Below are 13,132 nucleotides of genomic sequence, written 5' to 3'. Positions count from 1 at the left end.
ACCCCAATCTGAGCCCTACACTCCACTGTTGGCAAAAATATAAGAACTGTTTGGAATTTAAATCGGGAACTCCTCTATCTACACCCCTGTTTAACAACCCTGATTTCCCCCCAGGTATGCCGCCATTTAGATTGCCCTCCTGGTTGAATGCGGGTATAACATGTATCTACCACTTAGTCGCAAACTCTAGAGTTTGCTCCTTTGCAGATCTTAAGCGGAAATATGACCTCCCGGCTAATACCTTTTTGGTTTTATTTGCGGGTTAGGCACTTCATTTATTCTTTCGGGAAATGCGCTCTGTCACATGCCCCCACCAAATTTGAATCTTTATGCCTGACTCCTAACCCTCCTAGACATCTAATATCGCAGCTGTATCGTTTATGTCTCACTGTTGCGACTGCTGGTCTCGGCTTGGCAAGGCGAGTTACGCCGAGATTTGACGGAGGATCAATGGACCTGTATCTTTACTCATACTTTTGCTACCTCATCTTCCCTCCAAGTGCTAGCCATCCAATATAAACTCTTAGCTCGTTGTTATAGATGTCCGGTACAGGTTCATCATATGCATCCCAACGTACCCTCCACTTGCTGGCGATGCAATCAGGAACCGGGCACCCATCTCCATGTATGGTGGAGTTGTCCGGTTTTGACGAGTTTTTGGCTAACAATACGTGATGTAAGTTAAAAAATCACTGGCCTTACACTGCCCAACACACCCGAGTTCTGGTTGTTTAACCTGGTAGAGATGCCTATCTCACTTTATAAAACCTCACTGCTTCGGCATTTGATGAACGCTGCAAAAGCAATAATACCCTGTTATTGGAGAACCACCTCCTGCCCTCCTATCTCCCGCTGGTTTCAGAGGATTGACAATTATATGTTAATGGACGATCTATCATCCTTTATGAAATCACCCTCATTAAATTCACCGTTACTTGGAGTAATTGGTTGGCCTTTAAACATACACTTGACTACCATGCCCACCTTGCTTCCCCCCCTGTCTGATTCTGGGTAAGAGTCATAGCGTGTCCCCGGGTGGTCTTCTGTTTGCCGGCGGTCGGGCTCCCGGCGCTCAGTATACCGGCGCCGGGAGCCCGACCGCCGGCTTACCGACACTTATTTTCCCTCGTGGGGGTCCACGACCCCCATAGAGGGAGAATAAAATAGTGTGGCGCGCGTAGCGCGCCACCGTGCCCGTAGCGTGGCGAGCGCAGCGAGCCCGCAAGGGGCTCATTTGCGCTCGCCAAGCTGTCGGTAAGCCGGCGGTCGGGCTCCCGGCGCCGGGATGCTGGTCGCCGGGAGCCCGACCGCCGGCCATCCGTAGTGAACCCCGTGTCCCCCACCCACCTCCCTTTGTTTTCTATCTTCCTCCCTTTGTCTTTCTTTTGTCTTTCCTACTTCTCCTCTCTTTTTTATCAATATTCTTTATACGGTTGTACTGATATTGTCTGTTTATTTTTTGTTCTTATACTGACAACTGTAATTATGATTGTTCAGTTATGTTCACTGAAATATTGATTGTTCTTTATGTGTATCTGTTTGCGGCCTTGACGGCCTCAGCTGTTTGTTTGCTTTTCTTACATTAATAAAAACAGATTGTACTAAAATGTAATGGAGATGCTGATTGGTTGCCATGGGCAACTTCTCAATTGGTCTGTTTCTCCACTGTTGTCACTGCTTCATGAATAAGGGGTCTAGTCATAAAGCAGAGAAAAGCCCTATTTTGTGGAAAACAGGGCTTTTCTCTGCTTCATGCTGTTCACGTAGCAGGTTACCGTGGAGAAGACCCTGACTTCTCCAGCACCCCACCCCTGCACCGTGCTTGAATCACTTCACCATACTTTAGTGCTTCTCCATGGCGTTCAGATTCGCCATCTCAGGCGTAACCTGAACTGCGATGCGGAAACTGAAGGGAAGCTCAATGCATCCCTGCTCTCTGTTCACACCGGGTGCTGGCTCCACACCCCTGATCTCCCATCAGACACTGCGGCCATCTGGGAGGTCAGCCGACGGCACATGCACAGAAGGACCCACCGGTTGATTTCAAGACCGCTGAGGGGGACTGCAAGAGAAGAGGGCGTCGCTGGAGCCCTGGATACTACGTTGCTTCGCTGTAAGGGTGAGTATATATGAATTGCTACTTATCACAGCTATATATATCATCAAACCCATGGAATGTATAGTGATCGGTATCAATTCATTTTTCGTTTTCTTTATGAATAGACCCCTAAAACCCTTTAGTGGTCTATTCATGAAGCAGTGAAAAGTGTGGAGAAGTGTGCCAGTGGAGATGTTGCCCATGGCAACCAATTATCTGCTACGTATAATTTTATATAATGCACTTGAGAAATGTTACTTCAAAGCTGATTGGTTGCCATGGGCAACTTCTCCACTGGTTCACTTCTCTACTCTTTCACTGCTTCATGAATAGACCCCTTACTCATAAATTAGTACCTTTTATGTTATTTTGACAAAATTACAGTGAAGAAATTTGTAAGAGGGTTTATTCTTATTAACAGAACTTTGCTTCTATGAAAATGATGTCGCTACTCAGGAAAGGTTACAGTACTCACAGGGCCGGTTCTAGCCCTTTTGGCTCCCCGGGTGGAAAATAGGGGTGTGGCTTCATACAGGAGGCGTGGTCAGTTACGCCCCCTGTAGAGTTGTGCCCCCATTTGTGCCCCCTGTAGAGTAGCGACGCTTGCACACAAAAAAAATAATACTTACAATCCCCGCTCCTGATTCCCGACCGCTGCAGGCCTCCGCCGGCGCCGCTCCTCTCCTCGGATCTATGGGAGAGACGTCATGATGTCTCTCCCATAGCACAGCATAGACAGACACTAGAGGTCAAATATGACCCCTATCGTCTGTGTCAGTCCCACAATGCTGTGCAGTGCGCGATGACGTCATCGCGCACCGCACAGCAAAGGTGCTCTCCACGAAGGGAAACTAGACGCGTAGCATCTAGTTCTCTTCACGGCGGGGGACACAGCGGGGGGCACAGTAGCGGATCTTGCCATGGTGCGGCGCCCTCCAGATGGCGCTGGCACCTTCCGGAAGGCGGCGCCCCGGGCAAAAGTCCTGCTTGCCCGTGGCAAGATCCGCTACTGAGTACTTACCTCACCAAATGTTGATACAAGACATACCTCCCAACATTTGACTGAGGGAAAGAGGGACATCTTCACGTTGCCCGAAAAGGGGGTGTGGTCTACTGAAAAAGGGGCATGGCTTCACAGGGGGGGCCGCGATTGCGAGCCACGCCCTGTTTTCGTCACCGAGGGGGCATGCCCAGTGCTCTGGTAACTGCTGGCATGCCCCCTCTCCCTCTGTCTCAACGGAATAGACGCTGTGTGCATGCGCACAGCGTCTATTCACAGCAGCGAGTGACAAAGCCTCCCAACTGCCCCCATCACGGGACACTGCGACCCACAGGTGGGACAGTCCCAAAAAAAACGTGACTGTCCCATGAAAATCGGGACAGTTGGGAGGTATGACAAGATCTATAGTAGCGTCCACACTCTGAATCAATGTGCCAATGCTTATTGGATTCATTTTTTAATTAAACTTCTGTATGACATTTTGTTCATGGCATTTATATGTTACTAGCTACATATCTACCTACCAATATCAGTCAAATTAGCAATACTATTTAATAATGATATTTAAGTAAAATAAATTAGTTCTCTGACTGCAGAAATAAATCTATACAACTGATATGTGCTCTACAATTTCTCTGTTTTACTGACACAGGAAGAACAAGCCAACCTGAACCTCAATAAGTACCGAAAAACAATTAGTGAACTTGATGACGCAGAAGAGAGGGCTGAAGTGGCAGAGAGTGCTCTGACTAAGATCCGAACTAAGAACAGGGCCAGCTTTGGGAAAGGATTCTCTTCGGTAAATGTAGTGCTTGTGCCAAATTTTCTGGTCTATTAATAGTGCTATACACATACAATAGATAATCCCCAAGATAGGCATAAGGGGCCTTTTTAGTAACAAAAACTTTATAAATAAAAAAGTTACATTACTTATCACTGCATATCTCAGCAGTTTTTAATGAGTTTTTGGGACAATTTATTAAACATAAAACACAAAAAGTCTGTCACGGAAAAGTCTAAAAAGTAAACTAATCGCTTACGGAGACTCAGCAGAGCTCATGTGCACGTGCCCCATTTGCATGCAAAAGCAGTAATAATGGGAGATGGTTTAGAAATGTACCCAATAGGCTACAATGAGCTAATGATAAGCTTTTTAGAGCTTCGTAAATGGGGTTTTAAGGAATCCCCATAGTTGGTTATGGTGCATGAATTTGCTATTCGTAACAGGGGGAACGCAGCAGAGATCTCCAATATGTGAGGGGTTACCCCTTGTTAATTTGCTCCCGACTCCCAATGTTGGATTGTCTGCATTTCTAGTACAATAAATAGACCTTTAGCCCCTTTCTTTTGTCAACAAAAATATTCCTCCATTGAATACACACATCAAACATGTATTAGTGAGGCCTGTGTTCATTTTACGGCTGACATGTTATAAAAATAGTTTTCTCTTGCTTTCAGGGCTGCACAACCCCAGTTGCACTACACATGTGGTCACCAAGCACGGCTGGCTCAGAGGGCCGCGCAGAGAGGCTGGAAGATGACACAGCTTCACTCATCCCAACTTACTTGGACTCCTTGAAAAAATTCATTTCTGACTGAAAAAACATGTTATCATAACATAATTATTTGCTGTGGTATAATGGGCTAGATGCATCATCGCTTGGAAAGTGATAAAATGGAGATAAAGTGCCAGCCAATCAGGTCCTAACTGCCATGTCACAGGCTGTGTTTTGAAAAATGTCAGTTAGGAGCTGATTGGCTGGTACTTTTTCACTCTCCATTTTATCACTTTCCAAGCGATGATGCATCTGGCCCAATCTCTTTTAAGAAACTGCAGAAACTTCAATGTGTTAAGGCGCATACATACTAAACGTTAGTAAACGTACTAAACGTTAGTTATATCGGCGTCGGCGGGGAGCCGGCAGGGTGCCGGCATCGGCAAGTGCATACACACTTGCCGGTGCCAATGGGGAAACAACGGGGGGAACGACAACCATGCTGCATCTGCAGCATGGCTGTCGTTAACGAGGACCTCCCTCGTCTGTACATGTTCAAACGAGGGAGGGGGTCGTTAACGATGCGCAGGAACGCGCATAGTTAACGATATTGAGTGTACACACTAGACGAGATTGTAAAAGATCTCGCTCAGATTGGCCCTTCTGAGCGATATCTTTTACTTTCTTGTCTAGTGTGTATGGGGCTTTAGACTTTCATTATAGAACAGTGATTGGGAACCTTTGGCACTCCAGTTGTTGAAATACACATCCCAGCATGCCCTGCTACAGTTTTGCTATTTGGCCATGCTAAAACTGTAGCAGGGCAATCTGGGATGTGTAGTTCAACAACAGCTGGAGTGCCAAAGGTTCCCCATCACTGTTATAGAACATTTACAATAAATGGACCTCTTACTCTGCAAAACCACATTCCCTCATGTTTCTTGGTATTAGTATTATTTGTCTGGAGATGATATTTTGCTAACACACATGCAGTACATATATCAAACAAATGCATCTTTAAATGTTTTGTTTTTTAGAATAAATTTCTCTGCCATAAATGATAACTATGTTTGTTGTGTTTTTGTTATAAATATGCCACACTAGTATATATACTGTCTTTATCCTATAACTGTAAAAGAAAATTATGAGGTAAGGCTGTAGTGGGCAGATATTCCGCCCTGTGCCCCTCCTGAACATATGATGTCACAATGAGGGGGGGTGCCAACAGGACAAGGAAGCAGTGGAGCACCTGAAGCATCCTAGAGAAGGTCCAGGTGCCTCTGTAGGTAGCTCTGTAGGATGCAGAGTGCCAGGTAACCTGCACGCCTAATGCTTGTGCTTATGGTCCTGAGCCCAAGGTAAGGCTTTATAGGTAAAATGTACAATATACTGTACACTTACTTACTTGCCATAGGGGCAGAGGGAAAAGGGATAACTTTTACACAAATGCAGTTTATGCATTAACTAAAAACTAGTATCATCACTCACAGATTAGGCTTTTATTACCTGCCACTTCCACCTCCAGCCCCAACTTTCACCATCTGTCATTCCCAGCTCAAGCCCCAATTTTCACTACCTGCCTTTCCCAGTTCAAGTCCCTGCATTAACTTGCCTGCTTTACCCAGCTCCACCTACCACGTCGTCCACTACCAGCCTTTCGCACCTCCAGCCACCACTTTCACTACCTGCCTTTCCCACCTCCAGCCACCAATTTTACTGCCTGCCTCTTCCAGCTTCAGCCACCGCTTTCACTACCTGCCTCTCCAGCCACTACTTTCACTACCTGTCTTTCCCACATCCAGCCACCACATTCACTACTTGCCTCTCCCAGCTCCAGCCACCACTTTCACTACATGCCTTTCACACCTCCAGCCACCACTTTTACTACCAGCCTTTCCCACCTCCAGCCACCACTTTCACTACCTGCCTTTCACACCTCCAGCCACCACTTTCATTACCAGCCTTTCCCATCTCCAGCCACCGCTTTCACTACCTGCCTATTCCACCTCCAGCCACCACTTTCACTACCAGCCCTTCCAAGCTCCAGCCACCACTTCTACTACCTGCATTTCCCACCTCCAGCCCCCACTTTCAGTACCTGCCTTTCCCACTTCCACCCACCACTTTCACTGCCTGCCTTTCCCACCTTCAGCCACCACCTTCCGTAAGGTCACCTGCAGCCACCACTTTCGATACCTGTCTTTCACACCTCCAGCCACCACTTTTACTACTTGCCTTTTCCACCTCCAGCCACCACTTTCACTACCTGCCTTTCCCACCTCCAGCCACCACTTTCACTACCAGCCCTTCCAAGCTCCAGCCACCACTTCTACTACCTGCCTCTCCCACTTCCAGCCCCCACTTTCAGTACCTGCCTTTCCCACTTCCACCCACCACTTTCACTGCCTGCCTTTCCCACCTTCAGCCACCACATTCACTAAGGTCACCTCCAGCCACCCCTTTCACTACCTGAGTTTCACAGCTCCAGCCCTCTCTTTAACTATCTGCCTTTACTTGCTATAGCTGACACTTTCACTACTTACCTTTCCCTGCTTTAGTCCCCACCAGCATTATCTATCTTTCACTGCACCTCTTCACACTTTCACTGCCTGTCTATCCCCTGCTTAGGCCATCATAAATATCAACCTTCAAAAGCCATTTACTGGACCCTCCAGAGTTACCTGGAAACGTAACCGATTGCTCTGCACTATATGTAACTATGGGGGTGATTCCGAGTTGTTCGCTCGCTAGCTGCTTTTAGCAGCATTGGACACGCTAAGCCGCTGCCTACTGGGAGTGTATCTTAGCATAGCAGAATTGCTAACGAAAGCTTCGCTAATTTTCTCGTAACGATTACCCCGCAGTTTCTGAGTAGCTCCAGACTTACTCAGCCATTGCGACCAGCTCAGTCCTTTTCGTTCCTGGTTTGACGTCACAAACACACCCAGCGTTTGTCCAACCACTCCCCCGTTTCTCCAGCCACTCCTGCGTTTTGCAACTCGAATGCCTGCGTTTTACCGCACACTCCCATAAAACGGCCAGTTTCCACCCAGAAACACCTAATTCCTGTCAATCACACTACGATCAGCACAGCGATGAAAAAGCTTCGTTATGCAGTGAGTAAAATACCTAACTTTTGTGTAAAATAACTAAGCGCATGCGCTCTGCGAACCTTGCGCATGCGCAGTAAGCGACTAATCGCAGTATAGCGAAAATCGGCAATGAGCGAACAACTCGGAATGACCCCCTATGACTGTTACATATATGCAACTATATGTAACTGTTCCCCTGCTTCAAACAGGCTGAGAGATTATCAGTGTCCTTCACCACTGGTTTTGCCATTGACCTATCCAACTTGTCCAAAACTCAGAAAGCAGATGTGCACTTTGAAATGTGTTGAGGGACTATCCATTCTAGGAAAACTACTTCAAAACCTAATTGATTGGCGGTGCACATCCACAGCATACATACACGAGGTACATTTATAGGGAATACAAAATAACAACTGCATGTGATGTTAATATGCTTAGGAGTCATTGGCGTTTCTATAATGGGTGCAATGTGTGCGGTGCACATGGGCCCCTGGGTCATGGGGGGGCCCACACCGCACACACTGCACCCATTTGAATACTTACCTTTCCATAGTCCAGCGTCAGGCGCTGTGGTCGCGGTGGATATCGCTGCCAAAATGGCTGCTGCGCATGCGCAGTAGCCAAATTGGTCTGTGGATCATGGTGAGTGGCAAGTTTCCGGAGACATGCGCATGCGCAGTAGACTCCGGCACAATGCTGGAGTCTACAGCGCCATACAGAGGAGGGAACCCACCCAGAGGTGCACCCAGGCCCCCTCCTCTGTTAAAATGCCCCTGTTAGGAGTTTATTTTAATCTGGTATAAGAAAAGTGAGGAACAAGCAACTTAAAGGTAGAACAGGGCTTGACAAAATATTAAAATCTGTCTGTGTGGTTTATAACAATATACGTTTGTACATGCTGGTCAGAGTCCAAGAATAAAAGTAAGTACTTAATGGGAACTGCACAGGGTGGGGAGAGTAGAGTGGAACTGATTTTATATATAGATATATAGGAGGCAATTCTGAGTTGATCGCAGCAGGAATTATGTTAGCAGTTGGGCAAAACCATGGGGGTAATTCCAAGATGATCGCAGCAAGGACATTTTTTAGCAGTTGGGCAAAACCATGTGCACTGCAGGGGGGGGGGGGCAGATGTAACATGTGCAGAGAGAGTTAGATTTGGGTGGGTTATTTTGTTTCTGTGCAGGGTAAATACTGGCTGCTTTATTTTTACACTGCAATTTAGATTGCAGATTGAACTCACCACACCTAAATCTATCTCTCTCTGCACATGTTATATCTGCCCCCCCCCCCCCCCCCTGCAGTGCACATGGTTTTGCCCAACTGCTAAAAAAATTCCTGCTGCGATCAACTTGGAATTACCCCACATGTGCACTGCAGGAAGGGCAGATATAACATGTGCAGAGAGATCTAGATTTGGGTGTGGTGTGTTCAATCTGCAATCTAAATTGCAGTGTAAAAATAAAGCAGCCAGTATTTACCCTGCACAGAAACAAAATAACCCACCCAAATCTAACTCTCTCTGCAAATGTTATATCTGCCCCACCTGCAGTGCACATGGTTTTGCCCATTAGCTAACAAAAATCCTGCTGCGATCAACTTGGAATTACCCCCATAGATATATATATATATATATATATATGTGTTGATTGAAGAGCATTAGCAAGGATTGATCATATTTATTTAGACAGCTTTGGCTATGAGAAATGCTGCTGTGAATATGATAAAGGCAGAGGTAAAAGGGAAAGTTATAACTAGGAAATCTGATAGTAGAGAAAGCAACCAAGTTAAAAGCTTTGTGGTAACAGACCTTACATCGAGATGATAACTAGGAAGACGGACTTGGGCCAGAAAGGATATCAGTCTGTGTGTTGACGTACAGTAGATAGAGCTGTTCTTTTGTCTGTCTACTGTTTTAACTGCCATTTCATTGCACATACCTTTCCCTATACGAGTGCCTTCCCCCATGCCACAAACATCTGAGCAGATCTGAAAGTTTTAACATGCTTGTAGGAAGGTATTTACAGTAGATGTTCTAACAGCTTTTACTTATTGACCTGAGTGAACTACAGCAATTGGTAATACATATGCATAAAACGAATCTCGTACTTTAGTTAGGTCTGTGAAGATTTGGTTGAGTTACTGAGGGACCAACCAAGCACTGAGACTTGGCCACAGTGGGAGGGATCTGTGCAGGAGCTACTCACCTTTGACACATAAAATAAGATTTTACTCACCGGTAAATCTATTTCTCGTAGTCCGTAGTGGATGCTGGGAACTCCGTAAGGACCATGGGGAATAGACGGGCTCCGCAGGAGACTGGGCACTCTAAAAGAAAGATTAGGTACTATCTGGTGTGCACTGGCTCCTCCCTCTATGCCCCTCCTCCAGACCTCAGTTAGGATACCGTGCCCGGAAGAGCTGACACAATAAGGAAGGATTTTGAATCCCGGGTAAGACTCATACCAGCCACACCGTATAACTTGTGATACTATACCCAGTTAACAGTATGAAATATAACTGAGCCTCTCAACAGACAGCTCAACAATAACCCTTAGTTAGGCAATAACTACATACAAGTATTGCAGACAATCCGCACTTGGGATGGGCGCCCAGCATCCACTACGGACTACGAGAAATAGATTTACCGGTGAGTAAAATCTTATTTTCTCTGACGTCCTAGTGGATGCTGGGAACTCCGTGAGGACCATGGGGATTATACCAAAGCTCCCAAACGGGCGGGAGAGTGCGGATGACTCTGCAGCACCGAATGAGAGAACTCAAGGTCCTCCTCAGGCAGGGTATCAAATTTGTAGAATTTAGCAAACATGTTTGCCCCTGACCAAGTTGCAGCTCGGCAAAGTTGTAAAGCCGAGACCCCTCGGGCAGCCGCCCAAGATGAGCCCACTTTCCTCGTGGAATGGGCTTTTACTGATTTAGGATGCGGCAATCCAGCCGCAGAATGCTCCAGCTGAATTGTGCTACAAATTCAGCGAGCAATAGTCTGCTTAGAAGCGGGAGCACCTATTTTGTTGGTTGCCTACAGGATAAAAAGCGAGTCAGTTTTCCTGACTCCAGCCGTCCTGGAAATATAAATTTTTAAGGCCCTGACTACGTCCAGTAACTTGGAATCTTCCAAGTCCCTAGTAGCCGCAGGCACTACAATAGGTTGGTTCAAGTGAAAAGCTGATACCACCTTAGGGAGAAACTGGGGACGAGTCCTCAATTCTGCCCTATTCATATGGAAAATCAGATAAGGGCTTTTACATGACAAAGCCGCCAATTCTGACACACGCCTGGCCGAAGCCAAGGCCAATAACATGACCACTTTCCACGTGAGATATTTCAAATCCACAGTTTTAAGTGGCTCAAACCAATGTGATTTTAAGAAACTTAACACCACGTTGAGATCCCAAGGTGCCACAGGAGGCACAAAAGGGGGCTGAATATGTAGCACTCCCTTTACAAATGTCTGAACTCCAGGCAGTGAAGCCAGTTCTTTCTGGAAGAAAATCGACAGAGCCGAAATCTGGACCTTAATGGAACCCAAGTTTAGGCCCATAGTCACTCCTGACTGTGGGAAGTGCAGAAAACGACCCAGCTGAAATTCCTCTGTTGGGGCCTTCCTGGCCTCACACCACGCAACATATTTTCGCCAAATACGGTGATAATGGTTTGCGGTAACTTCTTTCCTGGCTTTTATCAGCGTAGGAATGACTTCCTCCGGAATGCCCTTTTCCTTTAGGATCCGGAATTCAACCGCCATGCCGTCAAACGCAGCCGCGGTAAGTCTTGGAACAGACAGGGCCCCTGCTGTAGCAGATCCTGTCTGAGCGGTAGAGGCCATGGGTCCTCTGATATCATTTCTTGAAGTTCTGGGTACCAAGCTCTTCTTGGCCCATCCGGAACCACGAGTATCGTTCTTACTCCTCGTTTTCTTATTATTCTCAGTACCTTTGGTATGAGAGGCAGAGGAGGGAATACATAAACCGACTGGTACACCCACGGTGTCACTAGAGCGTCCACAGCTATTGCCTGAGGGTCCCTTGACCTGGCGCAATATCTAGTTTTTTGTTTAGGCGGGACACCATCATGTCCACCTGTGGCCTTTCCCAACGGTTTACCAACAGTTGGAAGACTTCTGGATGAAGTCCCCACTCTCCCGGGTGTAGGTCGTGTCTGCTGAGGAAGTCTGCTTCCCAGTTGTCCACTCCCGGAATGAACACTGCTGACAGTGCTAAGACGTGATTTTCCGCCCATCGGAGAATCCTTGTGGCTTCTGCCATCGCCATCCTGCTTCTTGTGCCGCCCTGTCGGTTTACATGGGCGACCGCCGTGATGTTGTCTGATTGGATCAGTACCGGCTGGTTTTGAAGCAGAGGCCTTGCCAGACTTAGAGCATTGTAAATGGCCCTCAGTTCCAGAATATTTATGTGTGGGGACGACTCCTGACTTGACCAAAGTCCTTGGAAATTTCTTCCCTGTGTGACTGCCCCCCAGCCTCGAAGGCTGGCATCCGTGGTTACCAGGACCCAGTCCTGTATGCCGAATCTGCGGCCCTCTTGAAGATGAGCACTCTGCAGCCACCACAGTAGAGATACCCTGGTCCTTGGAGACAGGGTTATCAGCCGATGCATCTGAAGATGCGATCCCGACCACTTGTCCAAGAGGTCCCACTGAAAGGCTCTTTCATGGAACCTGCCGAATGGAAATTTGCTTCGTAAGAAGCTACCATTTTTCCCAGGACTCGTGTGCAGTGATGCACCGATACCTGTTTTGGTTTCAGGAGGTCTCTGATTAGAGATGACAGCTCCTTGGCTTTCTCCTGCGGGAGAAACACTTTTTTCTGTTCTGTGTCCAGAACCATCCCCAGGAACAGTAGGCGTGTGGTAGGAACCAGCTGTGACTTTGGAATGTATAGAATCCATCCGTGCTGTTGTAGCACTTCCCGAGATAGTGCTACTCCGACCAACAACTGCTCCTTGGACCTCGCCTTTATAAGGAGATCATCCAAGTACGGGATAATTAAAACTCCCTTTTTTCGAAGGAGTATCATCATTTCTGCCATTACCTTGGTAAAGACCCTCGGTGCCGTGGACAGTCCAAACGGCAGTGTTTGGAATTGGTAATGGCAATCCTGTACCACAAATCTGAGGTACTCCTGGTGAGGATGGTAAATGGGGACATGTTGGTAAGCATCCTTGATGTCCAGGGATACCATGTAATCCCCCTCCTCCAGGCTTGCAATAACCGCCCTGAGTGATTCCATCTTGAACTTGAATTTTTTTATGTATGTGTTCAAGGATTTCAAATTTAAAATGGGTCTCACCGAACCGTCCGGTTTCGGTACCACAAACAGTGTGGAATAGTAACCCCGTCCTTGTTGAAGTAGGGGCACCTTGACTATCACCTGCTGGGAATACAGCTTGTGAATTGCCTCTAGCAC

General features: G+C 47.0%; 1 protein-coding gene across 1 annotated transcript in view; it reads left to right on the top strand.

Annotated features, from left to right (window-relative positions):
• Positions 1 to 5,642, top strand: part of LOC135056040 (myosin-16-like) — a 580,471-nt gene extending 574,829 nt beyond the window's left edge. The window contains exons 20-21 of the mRNA XM_063960763.1: positions 3,751 to 3,897; positions 4,557 to 5,642. Of these exons, the coding sequence (XP_063816833.1) occupies positions 3,751 to 3,897; positions 4,557 to 4,697 (288 nt within the window). The 3' untranslated portion in view covers positions 4,698 to 5,642. The remainder of the gene's footprint in view (positions 1 to 3,750; positions 3,898 to 4,556) is intronic.
• The last annotated feature ends 7,490 nt before the right edge of the window (positions 5,643 to 13,132 follow it).

The sequence above is a fragment of the Pseudophryne corroboree genome, chromosome 3 (genome assembly GCF_028390025.1).
Source record: "Pseudophryne corroboree isolate aPseCor3 chromosome 3, aPseCor3.hap2, whole genome shotgun sequence".
Classification (NCBI taxonomy): domain Eukaryota; kingdom Metazoa; phylum Chordata; class Amphibia; order Anura; family Myobatrachidae; genus Pseudophryne; species Pseudophryne corroboree.
The sequence above is the reverse complement of the archived record's forward strand: the minus strand, read 5'-3'. Positions and strand labels throughout refer to the sequence as shown.